General features: G+C 41.4%; 1 protein-coding gene across 1 annotated transcript in view; it reads right to left on the bottom strand.

The window, feature by feature from the left end:
* LOC126278116 (KIF-binding protein) overlaps positions 1-24,521 on the bottom strand; it is an 88,402-nt gene that overhangs the window by 61,691 nt on the left and 2,190 nt on the right. The window contains exon 2 of the mRNA XM_049978000.1: positions 10,974-11,122. Coding sequence (XP_049833957.1) covers positions 10,974-11,122 — 149 coding nt within the window. The remainder of the gene's footprint in view (positions 1-10,973; positions 11,123-24,521) is intronic.

Below are 24,521 nucleotides of genomic sequence, written 5' to 3'. Positions count from 1 at the left end.
TACATAGCCATTCAGTTTTAAGTCATTCTGGAGAATTCCTCCCAGATATTTTACAGTAATTACTGTTTCCAGAGATTCACAGTCAATGGTATAATCAAATAATAACTAGGCTTTTGCAACTATTTACCGCAAATCAGAGTAATTTATTTATTGAAGTCAACACCCATTTCCTGCATTGAGGGTCAATATTCTGCAAGACTTCCTAAATTTACTAGAATTTTTCTGGCATTGTAATTTTCCTATGTATGTGATGCATTCAAAATGAAACAAGTCGAGGGACGCAAAATTAAAACTGATGACAGATCATAATGTGATTGCCTACGGAAGAAGATGAGGACCCTATAAGAGCACTGACACCCCAGACTTGTCACTAGAGGGACAAGGGCACATACACACTTGATGATTGAGTGAGCATGTGCACGTGTTGACTATCCACTGCACTCAGTTGTGCTGAAAACGGAAGCTTGAAAATACGAGCAAAACGGTGTAATATGTTACCAGACAGTGGAAGGACTGTAGGGAATGGAAATTCATCAAAAAACAGGACAACTGTACAAACAGCACTGCATGTCCATTGAAAGGCATGTCAAGCAATTCAAGGAAGGAAGGATGGATGGATGTTTGCTGTTACCATTGTCCAGCGGGTGAATGTCCTCACTACTGAAGGTAGGTGAATTACGGTGGGAGCCACTGCCTCAGAGGTTGGTATGAGCACCAGCAACACAACAAACATGCAGTGCTCTCTGTACACTTGTGTCATTCCTCCAATCAATTTCCATTCCCCAAACTCTTCCTGCTGAAAGGAAACAGCACTACACCCTTTTCATCTTCTTTGCAAGCCTCCATTCCTCTGTTTTCAGCACTAATGAATGTAGTGAATGGTCGTCGCATGTACATGCTTGCTCTGTGACAAGGGGGTTTGTGCTTCTGTCCCACTAATGGTTAGCTTGGAGCCTCGTCACTCTTATGCTACATTCAGATGTAATGCATGTTGACTCTCACTAAAGTGCAATTGAATTTCAAGGCAGTTCAGATGGAGAGCAATGGAGCACATTAATTGCTGGAGTTGTTCTCTTGCAGATTGTTTTGGTGTAGCCCAGAATATGGACTTGGAAGAAGCTATAATTGTGTGGTTGTATTGTAAGAAAAGGTGGAAATGCACACACTGGGCACATCAAATTTTAAATGACAGGTTCTGTGTGACTTTATGTATTACCTTGTACCCACAACTGAGGGACAATGAATCTACATTTTTTATTACTTCAGAATGTTTATAAAATCATTTGAGAACTTGCTCCCTCTCATCTAAGATGATATTAAAGCAGACCAGAAGTCCATCAGATATCGCATTTCATAAAAAGGAAGACTCTTAATTATTTTACAGTAAGTATTCATTTAGTTTTATCAGTATTAACATTCAACAATTTAAAAATTAGAAAACAAATGACATTGTGAACCATCAATGGAGACAACTGATGAAGTTGTCCTTGGTGCTAAATGCTCCCATGTGTTGTATATCCACAATTAAAAAAACTGTTGAGCAGGCAAATTGTTTTCTTGTCAATACTCTGATGTTGATGGACAGGTGATGTCATTGTGCATGCTTTGGTGCTGTGTCATTATATTGTATGTATCTATCTTACAAGGGAAACACCCCATTGCACACCCCGTCAAAAACTGAACACAGATCAGGCATAAAAACATGAAGAACGTGTACTGAACAATGACAAGAAGCAAAATAAAAAGTGTGATTAGTCCAAGCTAACAAGTGCAATATGGAAAGAAGGTGAACAGTCACAACATCATGGTTAAGTGGCCACCATATTTGACTGTGATAAGGACAATCCTTGTTCAAAACTGCCTCATGCCATTTTTTTTTTTTTCCCCCCACAACATTATGAATTGTCTATCCAGTCCTGTAGTCTTGGCAATTGTCATACTGTATACTAGTTATGGAATATGAGCCATGTGGGAAGAATACGTTACTGTCACAAGTAAATGTGATGAATAGTGAGAACAGGTGAGGTACCACATAGGTGTCTCACAGAAATGAAAACAACAAATAAATGGATGTGAAATTCGTTACAACAAAGGAATTCAAGAGTCAAAACTTACAAAACAGAACGCAGCTTCCAAAACGTTAAAAACATATTTTTTCACAGAGAAACTGTGAGGTTGTGAAACTAATGCATTCACTTATTGCATCTTACGTGACAAACTATTATGTTTTCATCATTTCCTTGGGAGTATCACATTCACATTCATGCAAACACCTAAATTGGGCAAAGAGGCATACCTCATTCAATTACCAGGCGTACAAATTAGGTGCATTGATGATAGATTCCCGTCATATGACACACATACTGTCGCTGATGCCACTTATGGCACACCTGATGCGTTTTCAAGTGGAGGATTCAGCTGACTTGTCACCTTGTCATCAAGCGTTTGTGATTCCCATTCGAAAGTCACTTCCTTTCCACTGCTCGTAGAGTAGTTGTGCAGAATCAACTGTCATTATAGGTCCCTCCCTTACACCTCACTGTTGCAAATGGACATTACACTATGACACAAGCACAAATTTGAATACAGTGAACAGCAGAAAAAAAAGTTGGCGGGGAAAAAAAAGTTGGCTCAAGAGAGATTTGAACACTGTTTGGCCGTGTGGCAGTCCAACACTGTGACCACTTATCCATGACATTGTTGCTCTTTTAGCTTGCTCTACCTTGCACTTTATGTTTCTTCTTTGCCCCCCCCCCCCCCCACTTTTTTGTTTTTACAGTTCAGTACACCTTTTTCCTGTTTTCGTGGTTGATCTGTGTTCAGTTTTTGATGAGCTGTCCACTGGGTCCTCTTACCACTAAATCTGATGGGGATGCGATGGCGAGTTTCCCTTGTTAGCTCAGAGCCGACTATGTTCAGGGATTTTCTTTCTTTCATTCACCAAAAATAAGCAATATGAATTGTCTTCATCTGTCACATCATCTTTGTTCTTTGTTAATTTGGTGAACTCAGGATGCCTGTGTTCTATAACCCTTTCTAGAAATTTAATGAGCTTGTCATCACTATCAATGGGTTTGAATTTCTTTGCTGGTTTGGAAGGTGGTGGTGCTAAGTGGGTCGTTATTAGCCTTCACATTATTACTTCCTCCTGCCTCAGTTTCATCTATGTTGATGCTCAAATTACTACGCCTTTCTCTAGCTGGTATGCAAGACTTTAGGAACAGGGGTCTTTTAAAGTGAAAGTAATCATTCTTGCAAGCATCAGACCCTGATTTTCATTTCTTCATCACTCAAATGAAATTAACCATTAAGTTTTTTCCATTTTGCCTGTATCAAAGCACCAGTAAAAAGTAATAGTTATGTATATTAATCATTACAGGAATATTTCAAGTGGAGCCACACTAGTAATTTAAAATTGGAAAATTGACTACATCTGGTATTATTTGTCAAGTACACAAAATTATCTGCATGAAATTAAAAGAGACTGCAATGCCAAAACCGGATGAAGAAAAATGGATTGAAATATCTAAAGAATTTAAACAGTATACAAAGTTTCCTCACTGCATCAGAGTTGTCAATGGTAAACATATAGAATACAATATCCGGAACATTCAGGTTCCTTATACGTCAATCTTAAAAATTTTCAACTTTTTTTCTCTAGGGCTGTTGGCACTATGTGACACTATCACTTTATCAGGGTTGACAGTGATACTTACAAAGAGACAGTGATTTAGGAATTCTCAGATATTCCAACCTATATCAAAACCTCACTAAAAATTAAATAGATACACACAAGCCATTGAGATCCTAATGCAGAACACAGTTGATTTAAAAAAAAAAAAATCAACTATTGCCTAACTTTAGTAAGTACAGGTGGGGGACAAAATCACGGAAAAACAAAAATACCAACACATTGTGTTGCAACATTGTGTAGAAAATCTGTTAGCATTCAAAACTACTTCCAGTTGACTCAGAACAAATAAGTACAACTCCTGTTAGGTTTTCAAGCATATGTTATACCATTATTCCTGCAAAATAGTGGCAAGTCCAGGTAACGTTGATGGAGGTGGACAGCGATCACACACCCTTCGCTCCAAATTAGAACACAAAGGCTCAATAATAATAAGATCTGTTGAATGTAGTGACCAGAGGGGATGTGACAATTTACCCTTGTGCTCACAAAACCAGTCCTGGGTGATGCGAGCTGTGAGAACAGAGACCCTGTAATCTGGAACACATCACCACTGGGGAATGTATATATACTATGGAATAGACTTTATCAACCAAAATTGTCACATAATCCTTGGCAGTATTACAACCTTGTGGAGCAGCTATGGGCCCATAGAATATCACAATATGGCTGCCCATATCATCATCAAATCATGACCATGTTTCACTCTTGGCAGCATGTAGTCTGCACTGTAGGCTTGTGACAGCACATGCCAGACATAAACTAACTAGGCCAGAAATTGGGAACAGTGTGAGATAAGATTCATTCAACAAAATGATTTTCTTCTTGCTCCACAGTCCAGGTTTTATGGATTCAGCATCATGTTTTCCAACTATGAGCATCTGCATCACTGTTTTGGATTCCCAGCTTACAGAGTTCTTTTCATGTTGTTTTTGTGCTAGTGTTTGCAAATGTGACATTCAATTCTGCAGCTGTCAGCCCCTTATTTTTCGTCACAATTCTCTTTGATAACCATCTGCCACAATTTCTCAAAACACATTTTCATCCACATTGTGAATTAGCAAATGAAGTTTTTTAATTTCCCTGTATGTGGATGAATCTTCAATGTGGTATCTATTGAAACACCATACACTTCAACTACGTTGGTTACAAAAGTTCCCCCCATATGAGCACTCAAAGTTTGTACATGTTCAAATTCATTTAGCTCCAACATGGCCAACACTTGCAGATGCTGTTCGTGCTCAAATACAACAGCACCATCTGCAGGCTTGGCTAATATCTGCATTTATGTTCAAGCACACTTTCTTGTGGTGTTTTCCATGCTTCTGTCCAACCCCTGTTGGTACTTTGATTGTACTTTTGGTACAGTGTGTAATAAGTGAAGAATACTACATCACCCATTAGATATCAGTTTGGATTGTGCAAAACACACTGTAAAGGTGATTACTCCACTTTGCAACTGTGTTTGAATGAGAAACGGATTTAAACTTGATGATACTTCAGAAGGAAATCTCAAAAGCATAAATACTACCCACAGTGGGTGATCCATTTCACCAGATGATAACGTTCAGACCAAATTTACCAACTATTTTGTTAATGAAGGTACACTTAAACATGCATGCATCATATGATATGAACAAAGGTGTACTTCATAACAAAGTTTTTCTTAGTTATTCTCTTCTTTTTTTCCTTAGAGTCATTTCGCTTACAGAACATCAAAACCAATTCTTCTGAAGGTTGATGTCTAGCAACTTAATTTTAAAATGATTCTGATGCACTATTCCAAATTGCCAGCCCTTTTGTCTGCTTCATCAATTAGCATCTCAATTTCAATATTCTAGACTTCTCTTTCACTCATTTTTAAAAACGTCCAACAAACAAAAGCAACAGAAACACGCAGAAGATACATCTGGACATGACGAATGCATGGTCAACTGAATAGCACATAGGTGCTATCTATTTTTCTAACTGCGTATGAATGTGCATTTGTATACATCTAGAAACTTTTTCTGTAAAAAAAGTGTTAATGTGTGTCAACATATCCTCTCGTGATTGGTTGTTTTCCATCATGTGAACATAACCTTATAGAAACCATACTTTCTTCTGTAGTCAACGGCATTACGATCCATTCAGCTGTTTTCATTTTACAGCCTCTTGCTCATTTCCTTTTAAATGCACCTTATACATCACTTGTCCATAAACAGTCTTACAGAGCTTCCACTGTTATCTACCAGGCCATTTATACAGCCCAAAACACAAAGCTATGGCCAAACTATGAGGACACCTCTCACACACACTGGAGAAGGAAATATGTGACTTGGAATGAGTTCATGAACTCCTTATTTCCACAAAATTAACTATTGGAAACACTTGGGAGTAGAGGGTACCACCATATTACCTGAAACCCTTTCTCACAGAAAATGTTATGAAGCCACCTTGGTTGTACCTGGTTAAGCTGTAATTTTTAGTTTCAGTACTAGAGTTTTGTCCTCCATTTCACCAAAGGTAATGTTGACATATAATTCACATTACTGCTTGTGTTGTCACTCACTCTCCCACTCACTAACTTACTTTACAACCTTATTTATGTGCATCCCCAACCACAAACATGATTATTATAGTATTGGTGAGAAGATAATTTTTTACTAGCATTTGTCACACACTTGGCTTCCAGTAGAGTGCAATGTAAGTGTACACAAATGCTGAGATGAGAGATGTCCATTAGACATCACAATAAAGTACGTGTTTGTATCAAGAGAGATTTCCAAAAAGGAAGAGTGCCATAGTAGGACAACGTTAGAAGCAAGTGATCACTCACTGTTTAAGGCAGTATGGGATACTTAAGCCTGCTACTTGTGACTGGAGGCGGCCTGTGAGGACAAGAGCACTGGAAATGAAGGAGGCTTCTTCATGCCATGATGATACTAGCGTCAGCACAAGACAAGAAGTTACAAGAAGTAATGTCAACGACAAGACTGAATAGTGAGTGTTATATGGTAACCTGCTGTACACACTATGTACAACAGGCTCGTTTAATGTTGTCTCAAGGGGCACAGACATCTATAAGCACTTGTCAGCTCATCAGCGGACAAATGCAGTACAGAAAACCCGTCAGGTAGCCCTACTGCAAGTAATCTGCATAAGCGTGAGTTACTCAAACACTCCTGTCTGCAGATGCTTGGCCAGTGCAGTATAGTTGCATACGCTGTCCATGCATAATCTGCTTGCCCACCCACACACACCTGAGCCCATGAACAGCTGGCTGCCCACAGATGAGTACTTGATCTGGAACAGCCTGATATACTGCACATGCAGACAGTTTGAGCACCTGATTTTTCTGCACAGTTACACTTCTGTGAATAGTTTATTCAACACTGAGTCAAATCCATATTTTAGTGCAACTGTGCTGCTCGCAGATGAAGCACCATTTCAACTTTATGACATAGTAGCTTCACAGTTAGTGTAGCTGGGATGGGTAGAGCATTCACATAACTGTTGAAGCACGTCATCAACTAAAATTTGCTATCAACGTTTGGGTTGGCATAGTTGGTGACTGTTAGGGGCTCATGTTCTTCCACCAGAAGTTAACAGAGGAACACACAATAATTTCTTAGAGAATATTCTGTCTTACACACCAGAAAATGTGCCTTTATCAGTGTGCAAACATATGTACTTCGTGCATAATGCAGCAGCTTGTCATTTCAGTGTTGTCCATTGGAATCTAAACAAATGATTCCATAACAGAAGGAGAGGAAGAGGTACCAATTCTCTGACATCCATATTCTCTGGGCCTAAAACAACCTGTGTGTTTATTTGTGGGGTAATATAAACCTTTCATGTATCAAACCCTGTTACATGATGCAGAGTGTCTTCATCCTCATATTACTCAAGTCTGTGAATCCATGCACAACACTAGAAGGATACATTAGGTCACTTGAGATTAACTATCATGGCATTTTCACAGATTTATAAATTCTATTGAAAGACAACTTGAACATTACATGTAGGAAAGAGTTTCCTTTTGTATTCTGGTACATTTCATTTCTGGCTGTTCCGCATGGTTAATGTACCATGAAGAGATGCAGAAAATTAATTATAATGTGGAAATAAAATGTTTTGTCTTACGTCCACATAACCTATTTTACTGGTGTTGTTGTTGTTGTTGTTGTTGTTGTCTTCAGTCCTGAGACTGGTTTGAAGCAGCTCTCCATGCTACTCTATCCTGTGCAAGCTGCTTCATCTCCAGGTACCTACTGCAACCTACATCCTTCTGAATCTGCTTAGTGTATTCATCTCTTGGTCTCCCTCTACGATTTTTACCCTCCACGCTGCCCTCCAATACTAAATTGGTGATCCCTTGATGCCTCAGAACATGTCCTACCAACCGATCCCTTCTTCTGGTCAAGTTGTGCTACAAACTTCTCTTCTCCCCAATCCTATTCAATACTTCCTCATTAGTTATGTGATCTACCCATCTAATCTTCAGCATTCTTCTGTAGCACCACATTTCAAAAGCTTCTATTCTCTTCTTGTCCAAACTATTTATCGTCCATGTTTCACTTCCATACATGGCTCCACTCCATACAAATACTTTCAGAAATGACTTCCTGACACTTAAATCTATACTCGATGTTAACAGATTTCTCTTCTTCAGAAACGTTTTCCTTGCCATTGTCAGTCTACATTTGATATCCTCTCTACTTCGACCATCATCAGTTATTTTGCTCCCCAAATAGCAAAAATCTTTTACTACTTTAAGTGTCTCATTTCCTAATCTAATTCCCTCAGCATCACCCGACTTAATTTGACTACATTCCATTATCCTCATTTTGCTTTTGTTGATGTTCATCTTATATCCTCCTTTCAAGACACTGTCCATTCCGTTCAACTGCTCTTCCAAGTCCTTTGCTGTCTCTGACAGAATTACAATGTCATCGGCGAACCTCAAAGTTTTTATTTCTTCTCCATGAATTTTAATACCTACTCCAAATTTTTCTTTTGTTTCCTTTACTGCTTGCTCAATATACAGATTGAATAACATCGGTGAGAGGCTACAACCCTGTCTCACTCACTTACCAACCACTGCTTCCCTTTCATGTCCTTCGACTCTTATAACTGCCATCTGGTTTATGTACAAATTGTAAATAGCCTTTCGCTCCCTGTATTTTACCCCTGCCACCTTTAGAATTTGAAAGAGAGTATTCCAGTCAACATTGTCAAAAGATTTCTCTAAGTCTACAAGTGCTAGAAACATAGGTTTGCCTTTCCTTAATCTTTCTTCTAAGATAAGTCGTAAGGTCAGTATTGCCTCATGTGTTCCAGTATTTCTACGGAATCCAAACTGATCTTCCCCGAGGTCGGCTTCTACTAGTTTTTCCATTAGTCTGTAAAGAATTCGAGTTAGTATTTTGCAGCTGTGGCTTATTACACCGATTGTTCGGTAATTTTAACATCTGTCAACACCTGCTTTGTTTGGGATTGGAATTATTATATTCTTCTTGAAGTCTGAGGGTATTTCGCCTGTTTCATACATCTTGCTCACCAGATGGTACAGTTTTGGCAGGCCTGGCTCTCCCAAGGCCGTCAGTAATTCCAATGGAATGTTGTCTACTCCGGGGGTCTTGTTTCGACTCAGGTCTTTCAGTGCTCTGTCAAACTCTTCACGCAGTATCGTATCTCCCATTTCATCTTCATATACATCCTCTTCCATTTCCATAATATTGTCCTGAAGTACGTCACCCTTGTATAGACCCTCTATATACTCCTTCCACCTTTCTGCTTTCCCTTCTTTGCTTAGAACTGGGTTTCCATCTGAGCTCTTTATGTTCATATAAGTGGTTCTCTTATCTCCAAAGGTCTCTCTAATTTTCCTGTAGGCAGTATCTATCTTACCCCAGTGAGATAAGCCTCTACATCCTTACATTTGTCCTCTAGCCATCCCTGCTTAGCCATTTTGCGCTTCCTGTTGATCTCATTTTTGAGACGTTTGTATTCCTTTTTGCCTGCTTCATTTATTGCATTTTTATATTTTCTCCTTTCATCAATTAAATACAATATTTCTTCTGTTACCCAAGGATTTCTACTAGCCCTCGTCTTTTTACCTACTTGATCCTCTGCTGCCTTCAGTACTTCATCCCCCAAAGCTACCCGTTTTTCTTCTACTGTATTTCTTTCCCCCATTTCTGTCAATTGTTCCCTTATGCTCTCCCTGAAACTCTGTACAACCTCTGGTTCTTTCAGTTTATCCAGGTCCCATCTCCTTAAATTCCCACCTTTTTGCAGTTTCTTCAGTTTTAATCTACAGTTCATAACCAATAGATTGTGGTCAGAGTCTGCCCCTGTAAATGTCTTACAATTTAAAATCTGGTACCTAAATCTCTATCTTACCATTATACAATCTATCTGATACCTTTTAGTATCTCCAGGGTTCTTCCATGTATACAACCTCCTTTCATGATTCTGAAGCCAAGTGTTAGCTATGATTAAGTTGTGCTCTGTGCAAAATTCTACCAGGCGGCTTCCTCTTTCATTTCTTAGCCCCAATCCATATCCACCTACTACGTTTCCTTCTCTCCCTTTTCCTACACTCGAATTCCAGTCACCCATGACTATTAAATTTTCGTCTCCCTTCACTATCTGAATAATTTCTTTTATTTCATCATACATTTCTTCAATTTCTTCGTCATCTGCAGAACTAGTTGGCATATAACTCGTACTACTGTAGTAGGTGTGGGCTTCATATCTATCTTGGCCACAATAATGCGTTCACTATGCTGTTTGTAGTAGCTTACCCGCATTCCTATTCATTATTAAACCTACTCCTGCATTACCCCTATTTGATTTTGTATTTAGAACCCTGTATTCACCTGACCAAAAGTCTTGTTCCTCCTTCCACCGAACTTCACTAATTCCCACTATATCTAACTTTAACCGATCCATTTCCCTTTTTAAATTTTCTAACCTATCTGCCCGATTACGGGATCTGACATTCCACACTCTGATCCGTAGAACGCCAGTTTTCTTTCTCCTGATAACGGCATCCTCTTGAGTAGTCCCCGCCTGGAGATCCGAATGGGGGACTATTTTACCTCCGGAATATTTTACCCAAGAGGACGCCATCATCACTGGTGTTTGAATAATATGTTCTGTACGTACGTACGTACGTACACACACACACACACACACACACACACACACACACACACACACACACAGAGAGAGAGAGAGAGAGAGAGAGAGAGAGAGAGAGAGAGAGAGAGAGAAATAAATATTTCCAGTATACCATTTTCATTTATTTGTTCAACTTCTTCAGATTGTTTCGTGGTTTCTCCTTGTTCCATTAATCTCTCTTTGGAATTTGACAGAAGCAAAAGACCATATTTAGCCCAACATCTTGTAACATCCGCTCTCCTATGGGCAAGACGTTCTCCCCTAAGTTAATAAATGAAAACAGTTATTAGAATTCAGTAAAAACATACCATCTAGCTTAAGAATTAGCAACTAAATAAACCTATGCAAGTGCTCAAACTTCAGCTTGAAATGACTTTATTCATTAATAAGTCTACACTAAAGCAGTTAATTTTTTTGAAAAATTCAGGTTAACTGAACCCACCAATAGTGGATGTTGGGTTCATACCAAAATGTAGTTGTGATGTGGCATGTGACATTATTATGGGTGCAAACAGAAAGAGAATGGAAGATTGACAATACTTATTTTGTGCCTATATTATAGTACTTGGTGACAGAATGATCTGTAGCATAGCCCAATATCTACTTTAAGTTGGAAAGTGACAGTTTGGTTGTGAGGTGGTGAAGGCAATGAATGTGAGTATGAAATATTAGCTATAGTGACATACTGATCTGTAGCCTAGCCTGAGATCTAGGTTTACATTCAAAGGTGGCCTTCTGCCTGAGAGGAGAAAGTAGTGTCAAATTCTTCAGTTAATCCAAAACTCCTACTCTGCAATCCAACGGCTAAAAAAAAAAGGTGGAGTTACAGACACTTAAACTGAGGAAAGAATACAATGCAAATGAAATGAGTTCCAGCGTGCAGCAGAAAAATAAAAGCATATTGCAACATGAAATCATGCAGGTGATTAACAAAATTCACAGAAATGTGATATTCTGTAGTTAATGTGATTCACTCAACATGTACGTGAAATAATTAATACATTTAAAAATCTATATGAGATAGATCACTGTCCATAAAATTTCCAATTACAAAAGCTGCAAATGACTACTGCATGATTTAACCATTTTATTATTACTATGATTGCACAGGAGAACTGGCTGCAGGGAGGTGATGGAGATTGTTGGGGTGGCAGGGGGGGGGGGGGGGGGGGGGGGAGTGAGGATAAGGGACTGCTGCAAAAAATGTTAAGAAATCTGGAGAGGAAGAAGATTCAAAGTTGTACAATTTGATTAAGAAATTGAGGAGTTAGAAAAGCACAAGTGGCAGAAATGTAGAATGGGGTGAGAAAGGAGTGAAAATAGACCATACACTGAAATCAGTTGAAGGAAGATTAGATCTTAACATCCCACCAACATCGAGGTCATTAGACACAGAGTACAAGCTCGGATTGTTTCACGAATGGGGAAGGAAATCAACCGTGCCATTCCAAAGGAACCACCCTAGCATTTGCCTGGAGCGATTTAGGGAAATCATGGAAGACCTAAATCTGGCCAGACACAGATCTGACTCACCATTCTCCCAAATGCATATCCAGTGTGCTAACCACTGCACCATGCCACTCAGTGAAACCAGTTGCAGAAATGAGGGGTATGTTCGAAGCAATGAACAGTCTTGGTTCTTAGACTAAAGTGTGAAAGCAACCAAATCTTTTGGCCCTTTTTTCTCTTTCTTCCTCAACACAATCACTAATCCCCTTGACTGGTGATACACAATCACTGTACAGAGAGCATGCATAACTGGATTGGTTCTTTTTGTTCCACTACTGGCTGAAGATGGAGACATTAATGTTATATATTTCCAGCCTTTCCTACCTTGCAGTATTTTTACAAGTACATCAAAATATTTAAGGAACACATGACAGTGTACACCCTCAAACAGTTTGCTATTTTCAATTACATACTCATATACCCTCAGAAATGCACTCAATCAGGAATACACAGAGTGGCAATATGTATTTTAAGACAGCAACAAAAGGAGTGTTAAACAGCTTTACACACAATCAAATTAAGCTCATTTGAGACATAGTACTACTGCACATTCACAGAGATGGAGAAATCATTACATAATATGTCAGATATGATTTGCAAATTAAAAAAAAAAAAGAAGCTTTAATTCGTAGAGTAAAATGATGAGACTTTTAATTCCCTGCTTCCTCAATATAATTACATTGTCTCACTGTCCCAGCAGCACCATGCCTGTATACATGGTTAGAGGATTGTGGCTACTAGAAACCGTTTCTGTACAACATCTTGTTAACTCTTTGTAATGATGGGCACCCATATTAGATTAAATTAGATGTACTCATACTATTTGTTATAACATATCCACAAGAAGGAGATTTTGCAGGATGTAGAACATCTTAAAAAACAGAAATATACAGTGTGGTTTCAGTTGCCTGAGACTGCAGTCATGTGTGTGTGTATGTGTGTGTGTGTGTGTGTGTGTGTGTGTGTGGTGTTGTGTTTGCGTGCATGCATGTGTGTGTGTGTGGGGTGGGGGGGGGGGGGGGGGGGGGGGGGGTTGCAAGTGTGCACGTACATGTGTGTATTGTTGACAAAGCCCTCTGGCTGAAAGCTTTAGGTGTGAAAATCTTTTCGTTGTGCCTATCTGCAACACAGCATCTCCACCACATGGTGAGTAGCCATTTCCTTTTCATAATATGGAAATATACAACAAATATTTACAAAGAAAAATAGATATACTGCACTAATGTTCCTTCCACAGATCCTGAGATGGTCCTCATGGATGTCGAATAAGTCAAAAAGTCCTAAACATATTTTCATTTAAAAGATAGTAACAAATGAATCATAAAATATGTAAATATTCAATACACTGAGGTGCACTTGATAATTTGTACGCTACTGTAGCCATGTATCATGAAATACAAATATTTTACAATGCTAATTCACAATTATGAATAAAATAATTTTGCATATTAGGTCATGTCATTACAAATCACTAAAGCAAGTAAACTGCTGACGATAAGACCGACCTGCTGAAGTCCCTTTTCAGAGTGAAGCATACTGGTGGCAACTGACTTCACATACATGGGGTGTCATTGGACAATTTGATGAGAGGCTGCTATACAGGGGAATGTCTGTATGGCAGGCTATGCTATTCTGGTGGCTGATTAGAAGACAACTCTAGTAGATGATTGGTAGGAAATAGAGTATCGGCAGGTTAATGCTTGTGCCACTCTAATAAGTGACTGTTGGCAACTTTAATTGGTGAAGGGGTTGTGTTTACAGGTAGTGGAGTGCTAAGGTCATATAGCAGGTCTCTTGTGCCTACTGTTTATGCTGTTAAACCTGGGTCAAGTGGTGTTGCTGGCTGGCGATCACATGCGGTCTGCCAGACTGGAATCGCTGGAAGCCAGGTTGTTTGTAGGTAATTCTTAACCATCCTTCGTGCCTGTGCTGTTAGGGCGTTTGTTTATTTCAATAGTCTCTCTTATATTTCACTGCTTCACTGCTGCTGAGAAATGATGTGAGGTTCTAGAAAACTGATGGAAATGCCACATTCCTGGTGGTGTTCAGCTGCAGCTGACTTCCTGTTCTTTAGCAGCCATAAGTAATGTTCATGCTCCAACAAGTGAGTGCTAATGGGTCTCCCAGTTTCACCAATTCACACTGAAATTTGTAAATGCCTGTAGTATGGAGTGCATCCACAGCATCCTTAGTGGGCCTCAACAGATCTCCGAGCTTACAGCCACTCTGTGATAAGGGTTTGATCCCTCCATAATGCAGAGCCTTGCCTACATAGTCACTGATGCTTCTAACACAAGGTAGGCAATCAACAGGAAGAATTTCTTCTATAAATTTGTCCGTTTTGTCTTCGTCATACCCCATAGCTTGTTATGTGTCTTTGTTGTTGTATCCATTCACATAGAATGTTATCTTCAGCTCTTTCAGTTCATGTTGTATCTGTTTAGCATCACTAATCTGGTGATACAATGATTACATTACTGTAATGAATTTGTACAGAAGTCTGATTGTATATAATACTCCCATTATTTGATATTATTAGTAACATATACACATCAATCAGACCAGCTAAGAAATCTATCAATGGGTCTAAAAATGGACAATACATACCGTGAAAATGTGTGTTTCTGAATAATTAACATCTTTCTGTAACAAAGTATGTGACTTTTAATCTTTGTGAAGATTATTCTTATTCCTAGTACTGATTCCATGAACTGAGCCACTGTGTTCTTTCTTTTTTTTTAAAAAAAAAAAAGGGGGGGGGGGGAGATGTTTTTGACGAAGAATAAATATATTGGGAAGCAGTAGTCAGTATCCCTAGTTCCCCAAACAGGCCTCTGCAGGATGTTCTTGAGTGCCCATCACAAATAATTCTTACCACCCATCCCTGGCTCAGAAAATTTTAGCTTGGCTTGATGAGTTACCCCAAGAAATAATCCTATATGACATCACGGAATGAAAGCAAGAGAAGAATGCCAGCTTCTTTATTTTATATCACTGTGCAAACAGAGACTCATTTAGGCACTTTATCAGTTCTGTGATAAGTTCCTCCCAGTTGAATTTATTATCAAGCCATAATTCCAAGAAATTAATACTGTCAACTTCTTCTATCTGCTTGTCATCATATTTTAGACACATACTGGCTTGGCTAGGAACCATTTATTAATGTCCATGGAGACTTTATTAACTGATTTTTCTAACTCTATATTTGATTTGCTATTTATTGCAATGACTGTACAAGGGCCACAATACGGAACTTTCAAGGACACCACATGTAATTAGTTCCCAGTTGGATGATGCCTGGTAGCTTAATACATATCTCTTTCCTAATGACATTCTCCAGGATTTCCTGCCACACAGTAATATTCTAATTTACAAAACAGGCTACTGTGATTTGTTCAGTCAAACGTGTTTGACATATCACAAAATGTACTAGAAGCCTTTAATTTGTCTAATGAAGTAAGTACATTTTCACTGTTTGTGCAGATAGCATTCTCAACATCGGAACCATTTAGAAATCTGAACTGTGACTTCGACAACATATTAGTTATTGCTTGGATGGTTTAAAAGAGGGTAGAAGGGACCAAACTGTGATGTCATTAGTTCCTTGTTCTGAAGGAAACAATGCCACAAGGGTGACACTAAGACAACAAAAAACAGAATGAAAGAAAAAACCACAACAACGACTGAAGGGCAACAAACACTTAAATGGACAAAAGGGGACAAGAAAACCACAAAGACACAAGAAACAGGCAGAAGAGGTTAAAACAAGAAAGCATGTTACCATGGCTGCCTGACCATGAGGATAAAAAGGAAAAGCCAGCCACTCAGCAACACATTAAAACCCCCACCCTGAAAGCACTAGGGTGGAGGACACACAGGGACAAAGGGCATGTGTTAAATCTTAGAGCAAAAAATTAAACTCACTCTCACGAATACAACATAAAACTAAAGCTGCTGTTGAGGCATTGTCACCCAACACCGAAGGTAGGGTGCTGGGAAAGATAAAAGTGGGCAGTCCAGCTACAGAACAACCATCATTCATGAGCCACAGTGACACTGAGGTGGGTCCTTGTGATGGAGGAGGAAACCATGCATCATCCACGTATCGCTAATGCGGAGCCGACAGAGAACCAAAGAGTCCCTGCCAGACCCACTCACGGAGGTCTTCCACATATTCTTAGTTTCCTTAATGGCACGCAGTTTGTTGTGCATACTGACGTTATGCCATTCCGTCTCCCAAAGCCGCAAAACCTTGCAGCATAATACTGAACGCAGGTCAGTTTCAGAGAAGCCAATCTCCATAAGGGGTTTCTGCGTAGCCTGTTCGGCCAGCCTGTCGGTAAGTTTGTTGCCTGGGATTCTGACGTGACCTGGGGCCCAGACAAACACCACTACACGACTGGACCGTTCCAGGTCATAGATGGACTCCTGGATGGTCACTACCAAAGGATGACTAGGGTAGTACTGGTCGAGAGCTTGTAAGCTGCTCAAGGCGAGAGTACACAGGAGAAATGGCTTGTCTGGGCATGAGCAGATGTGCTCAAGAGTGTGAGATATGGCTGCCAGCTCTGCAGTGAAAACACTGCAGCCATCTGGCAAGGAGTGCTGTTCTATATGTCCTCCATGAACAAAGGCAAAGCCAATATGACCATCAGCCATCGAGCCATCAGTGTAAACCACTTCACGACCCCAGTACATGTCGAGAATCGAGAGGAAGTGACAGTGGGGAGTCACAGGGTTAACTGAGTCCTTAGAGCCATGTGAAAGATCTAGGCGAAGCCACAGCCTAGGTGTACACCATGGAGGTGTACGTGAATGGACCACAAGTATAAGTGGTAAAGTCAAGGATTCCAGTTCGGATAGAAGGGATCGCACACGAACTGCAATCATAAACCCTGACCTGGGGGAGAGAACCGCTGTGGGTGGGAAAAGGAGAAGGTATTTCGGATGCGCAGGAGAACTACGAATGTGTGCAACATAACTAGAGAGCAACTGTGCACACCCTGCCTGCAATGGAGGGACTCCAGCCTCCACTAGGATGCTGGTCACCGGCCTCGTCCTAAGAGCTCTTGTCACTACGCGAACCCTGCAGTGGTGCACTGGGTCTAGTAAATGCAATGCTGAGAGTGTCACCAAACCATAAACCAGATTCCCATAGTCAAGGCAGAACTGAACAAGGGTTCTGTACAGCTACAGCAGCATAGAGTGATCTGCACCCCAGTTGATGTTTCACAGGCTTTGAGATGCTGCCAGCACTTTTGCTTAAGCTGATGAAGGTGAGGAAGCCAAGTCAATCGGGTGTCGAAAACCAGCCCTAAGCATTGGTATGTCTCCACTACAGTGAGTGGATCGTCATCAAGATAAAGTTCTGGTTCCGGATGAATGGTACGATGCTAACACAAGTGCACAACACATGACTTTGCGGCCAAAACCTGGAAACTGCACCTTGTAGATGGCTCCCTGTAGGCGCCGTCAGCAACATCAGTACTGGTGGACAAGTACGAAATGCAGAAGTTCTCTGCATACAGAGAAGGTGAGACAGATGGCCCTACAGCTGCTGCTAGAACATTTACAGCCACTAAAAATAGAGATACACTCAATACGGAGCCATGTGGGAGCCCATTCTCCTGGATATGGGGCAAACTATGGGAGACACCAGCTTGGACATGGAAAGTATGAAGTGACAGGAAATTTTATATAAAAATCGAGAGTGGGTCTCAGAGACCCCATCCGTATAATGTGCCAAGGATATGATGTCGCCAGGTCGTGTCATACGCTTTCGTGAATCAAAAAAAGATGGCAAGCAGATGTTGGTGTCTGGAAAAGACTGTTCAGATGGCAGACTCGAGGGACACAAGATTATCAGTGGTAGAGCATCCATGACAGAAGCCACCCCGGCATTGGAGCCAGTAGGCCATGTGACTCCAGGACCCAACCCAAATGCCGACACACCACACATTCCAGCAGCTTAAAAAGAACACTGGTGAGGCTGATGGGCCAATAGCTATCCACATCAAGTGGGTTTTTACTGGGTTTAAGCACCGGAATGATGGTGCTCTCCCAAAATTGTGATGGAAAGATGCCATTGCACCAGATCCAGTTGAAGATCACGAGGAGATGTCGCTTGGAAGTCAGATGAGAGACGTTCAATCAGCTGACCATGGACCCGATCGGGCCCAGGAGCTGTGTCATGGCAATGTGCAAGGGCACTGAGGAGCTCTCACTCTGTAAATGGGGCGTTATATGGTTCACTGTGGCATGTGGCGAACGAGTGGACTTTCCTTTCCATCTGCCGTTTGAGAGTGTGAATGGCTGGGGGGTAGTTCTCCGACACAGAGGCTCAAGCATAGAGCTCAGCAATCGCATTTGTGTCAGTAGACAACATGCCATTGCTGTTAATGCCAGGGACAAATGTTGGGGTCTGGTACCCAGAAAGACGTCTGATCTTCGTCCAGACGTGGGTAGGTGACTTATGGCACCCAATGGTCGAGACATAAATCTCCCAACATTCCTGCTTCCGTCTTTTGATAAGCTGGTGAATGTGGGCATCGAGCCGCTTAAAGGCTATGAGGTGCTACAGGGAAGGGTGCCACTTATGCTGCTGTAGAGCCCGCCGACACTCCTTAATTGCCTCTGCAACTTCTGGCAACCACGAAGGGACTGCCTTTCACCGGGGGGCACCCTAAAGAATGAGGGATCGTGTTTTTCACCGCATTAACGATTGTTGTCACCTGCTCAACCATCACACCGATGTTACCATGTGGAGGACAGTCAACAGTGACCACAGAGGTGAAAATTTCCCAGTGTGCCTTGTTTAAAGCCCATCTGGGCAAGCATCTGTGGGCCTGATGCCGGGGCAGTGACAGGAAAATGGGGAAGTGGTCACTACCACACAGGTCGTCATGTGCTCTTCTGTGGATAAATAGGAGTAGTCCTGGGCCTGCAAATGGATAAATCAATGCCCGAGTAACTACCATGAGTCCCACTAAAATGTGTGGCAGCCCCAGTATTTAAGAGGCAGAGGTCGAACTGAGGCAGTGAAGTTTCAACATCTCTGCCTAGGCCAGTAAGCACGGTACCACCCCACAAGTGGTTATGGGCGTTAAAATCGCCCAAAAGTAGGAAAGGTTTAGGGAGTTGATCAATCATTGCAGCTAATACATTCAGGGGTACTGCACCATCTGGAAGAAGATATGCATTGCAGACAGTTATTTCCTGCATATTCCTTATTCAGACGGCCACAGCTTCAAGAGGGGTTAGATGGGGCACAGTTGCATTACAGACTGAGTTAATGCAAACTCCATCTGACACTCGATTGTAGTCATTATGGTTCCTGTGGGGCAATGCAGAAAGCAGGTGTAAAGCTTAACAGTTGTCATAGCTCAGCCAGGCGATGGAAAAAACCGCTGCAATTCCACTGGAGGATGACAACATAAGACTGGGAAGGCATGGGAAATTCAATGAGGCAGTTTACGCCTCAGGGTCACCTGCTGCCACAGACTTATTGCCTGAGCAGTCTGTATCCATTGTGTCGGAGGGTCCGGCGAGATCTAGGTCCTCAGTGGACGCCAGAATCTCCACCTTACCCCAGACACAGAGCTTGCAGGCAGTGGCGGTGTGGGTGCCACTGCAATTTCCTTAGTCTTAGGAGTCTTCTTTTTGAACTTTTCTCACTTGTACTTGGGTTTCTCTGGCTGGGAAGGCTTTATTGATTCAATCTTCGGAACTGAGGGGACCAGTGGAGGCCTACGATCAGCCGCTTTTGGGCACTTCAGCCACTGGCAGGTGTCATGTTTCCCACTAGCAGAAACCTGGGAAGGGAGTGACCCGAAGGATCCCTTCCTGGCATGGGAAATTCAATGAGGCAGTTTACGCCTCAGGGTCACCTGCTGCCACAGACTTATTGCCTGAGCAGTCTGTATCCATTGTGTCGGAGGGTCCGGCGAGATCTAGGTCCTCAGTGGACGCCAGAATCTCCACCTTACCCCAGACACAGAGCTTGCAGGCAGTGGCGGTGTGGGTGCCACCGCAATTTCCTTAGTCTTAGGAGTCTTCTTTTTGAACTTTTCTCACTTGTACTTGGGTTTCTCTGGCTGGGAAGGCTTTATTGATTCAATCTTCGGAACTGAGGGGACCCGTGGAGGCCTATGATCAGCTGCTTTTGGGCACTTCAGCCACTGGCAGGTGTCATGTTTCCCACTAGCAGAAACCTGGGAAGGGAGTGACCCGAAGGATCCCTTCCTGGCGAGAGGAACTGAATAAAACTTATGCTTCTCGGGACTGGTGTCCCTGATGGTTGGAGGGGCAGCGCTCCCGACGTAGGTGGTGTGGGAGCAATAGGAGGGGAGGGGGAGACTGCAACCCCCCCCCCCCCCATCAAGAGGGCATATGTAGCCTTCTGGCTCTGAGAGCTGACTGGAATTCGCGGAACTGCTGGGGGGCAACAATTGTTCTCGTAGCAGCAGAGTATGAGGAGATAATAGCCACAGGATGTAGGTGCTCATGTTTTCTCTTAGCCTCAGTGTAGGTCAGTCAGTCCAGGGTCTTGTATTCCATGATTTTCCTCTCTTTCTGTAAAATCCTCCATTCTGGCGAGCAAGGTGAATGATGCTCTCCGCAGTTGACACAGATGGGAGGAGGCGGGGCACATGGAGTATTGGGATGTGATGGAAGTCCACAATCTCAACATGTAACATTGGAAGTACAGCGCGAAGACATATGGCCGAACTTCCAGCACTTAAAGCACCGCATCGGGTGAGGGATATATGGTTTGACATCACAGTGTTAGACCATTACCTTGACCTTCTCGGCTAATGTGTCACCCTCGAAGGCAAAGATGAAGGCACTGGAGGCAACCTGATTATCCCTTGGGGTGTTGGTAACAGAAACATCCCCCAACTTGTTACAAGCGAGTAAAGCCTGTGACTGGGCAGAGGGTGCTGTTTTCATCAAGACTGACCCAGGGCGCATTTCGGACAAGCCCTACACCTCCCCAAACGTGTTCTCTAAATTCTCTACAAAAAAGTGTGGCTTAATCGAAACAAAGGAGTCTCCAACAGTTCTTGTACATACGGGGTGAAAAAGGTTCGCTGCCATCCTTAGCTTGGCATTCCCCCCATGGTGTGGCCAGGGAGGGGAATGATTTTGGGTCATACTTTCTTGTACTGTACTGAGACTTGGAACACTTAAAGACTGCTGGTATCTGATCACCAGCAAGTGGTGATGTGGTGCGTGTCATTTGCCCTGATGCCATACACTCCAACTAGGGGCCCTCCCCACAGGTGCCACCCAGCCTCAGCAAAAGCCACCTGCTGCCTCAGGGTGATGGGCATCTACTCCTTGGCATACATGGGGAGTTAACTGTGCAGGCATCAGCAGAGTGATCTCTGTGTTGACAGGGAGCTACAACCAACAGGGTACATGGCGGCCCCACCACAACGGACTGACTACCATGCTGGATATCAGATGCAAAGAAGTCCATGGCCATCGTCGACACAGAAAGCGACACCGCACAGTGCATGGTGGAAAATGCACCCAAGAAGATGTCCTTTCGCAAGAGATGGAGAATGAGGTGGACTGCAATGTGACGACGAGAAAGTGGGCTAAAGATCTAAAGGCACAATGGACATGACACACTATGTAAGGTGCCCTTCCCAAATTGGCTCACTCTTCGGGAAAATTTTGAAAATGGAGGTCAAACCCTACAGGGAACCCCCACATAAAGGCTGAAATGTGTGAGACTCTTGTTAGTCACCTCTTACGACAGGCAGGAATACCTCGGGTCTATTCTAATCCCAGGACCCGCAGGGAGGTATTAGTTGTTGCAAGATGGTCAAGAAGCCAATTGTACAGCACCTTTATTTAAATTTTCAAGCATGCAAGAGAAAGTGAGGATGGTCAGAAATTTGTTAGCATTTCTTTTTTCTTCTGTATATTTTTAAGGACTTTATGGTGAACATTACTTCTACTGATGCAGTGAGGGTGATATCGATATTACTGAAATTACTTGTAGTGACTGGTTCAAGGTATTCCGTGGCACCAACCACAAATCTTGACACCCAAATGTCAGCAGGTTGTTTAATCAAGCGAATTTACAAGTGACGGTTTTAAAGAAATTATTCTGATGCTTGTTCAAAGTCATTGATGAAAATCCTAAATCACAACTGGTACTTGAACTCTACTTATGCTGAATGCTACACTAATGGCTTAACTATCTTGCTTCATAACTCAGAGAAAAGATTCTCACACTGAAAAAAAAAGAGAGACCAAAATGTAAGACAAAAATCGGCTGCAGAGGAAAAAGAAAAACATAGGTTAACAAAAAGGATCAATTCACAAGGAAAAGTTAAAGAGAAGCTATGAAATGCAAACGATTGATGAGAATGGCAAACAAAAGTGACGGCAATGGAAACTACAAACTACAGTAAACAGAGGTAGGCGTGGGGGAGTGGGCAAAATATTGAGAGTTTCAACCTTATACAACTTATCCAAGGCATATTATAGTGGCAATTAAAATATTGTATTTCAGAAGTTAGATTTTTATGGAATTAATGGCTACACATGGCTTGTTTACTTTCTATTTTAGAAAAATGCACATGGAAAGTTAAAATAAGTAATTCAAAAAATTCATAGTGAGATACCATATCACTTACATAAAAATAAATTTATAAGATTTTTTTTCCACAAGATTCACAAATCTTCTATCCTTCTTGTGATCTTTTAATGAGTTGCCATTTCCAGAGTGCATTTTTCACTCTGCGTTGTAGTATGTACTGTTTTTTAAAGTTCTGGCAGATAGGACAGGCTGCCACTGCAATACTCAAATTTGCAACCTGGATTTTTACAGGCATCTTACCAAATGACATTACAGGCACAACTCCCAACCTGCCTTCACAGCTTCAAATCTGCTACACTTACCTGTTACTTTCCAAAAACACTCCTGCTTATAACAGTGGACTCACAGTCCTGTATAAAAATATATGTGGAGGAATGGCTTAGCTATAGCATACAGAAAGCTTCCACAATAAATCTTTCAACCTGACAGCTGAGTCGTCACCTGATGGCAGCCAACAAGCTATTTAGTGAGTAAATAAAAGTTACTCTTTGAATGCCAATTGTTTCTGTTTTGTTCTTCATGTCATGTTACAATAAGCAAATTTATAACCCAGAGAAAACCGCAACTAACTAACGAATGAAGTTGTTCAATCTTTACAATCTGTTCCGTATCACAAATAAGGTCCCCACAAGAAATAAATGTCTAATTATCTATAAATAGCTGGGGTGTGGCCTAATACTGAGATTTTCTTGAAAAAAAAAAAAAAGTATAATTTTTGTCAAATAACACACTGGAAAAGAATGAAAATTAAGGTCAAGTGACTTGTTGATGAGGAGGCAATTAGAAATTAAATACATGTTAGGACTGCACAGGATGGAGTATGATATGGCCACAGCATTCTCAAAGAAATTATGCCATCATTTGCCTTTAGTGATTCAGGAAAACAAACAGAAGCCTAACTCTGGATTTTAATTTGACATATTTATCAACCCTGGGAGCACCTCACAATGATATAGAATTTGTCATCATAATCAATGACAATAAATTGATCCAAATATACACATTCAGAGAATATACACATATGAGGTATGCTGGGCGTGAACTTTCTGAAGGAACCATCCTAGCATTTGCCTGAAATCATTTAGAAAATCACAGAAAATCTAAATAAGGACGGCCAAACAGGGAAAACTCCATCCTCCTAAATATGAGATCAGAGTGTTAACAGCTGCACTGCTTAATTCAGTTGGTGCCTATCATACAATGTTAATTTGATTTGCACACACTCTGCAACAAACTCTTTATACTCATGAGGGCAAATAAACTGAAGACCCGTATTTCAAATATAAGCCCAGTATCGTAACTACTGCACCAGTTCACTCAGTGATACATATCATACTAAAATGTTTAACAAGACCAGATCAGCACTCCACAGAACCTGAAAATTAGGAGCCATCTGATCACATTTTCCTTGTATACTTCCATGTCACTTACTCTCTTCTTACACTTCTTCCCCTGCACTCCTGGTAGACTTATGTTTGTCTTACGTTCTATAGCACATTTTTTGGCGTCCCTGCTAAACTCTCTTGTCTCCTTCAA

Source organism: Schistocerca gregaria, chromosome 6 (genome assembly GCF_023897955.1).
Source record: "Schistocerca gregaria isolate iqSchGreg1 chromosome 6, iqSchGreg1.2, whole genome shotgun sequence".
Taxonomy (NCBI): domain Eukaryota; kingdom Metazoa; phylum Arthropoda; class Insecta; order Orthoptera; family Acrididae; genus Schistocerca; species Schistocerca gregaria.
This window is presented reverse-complemented; position numbering and strand designations above follow the sequence as displayed.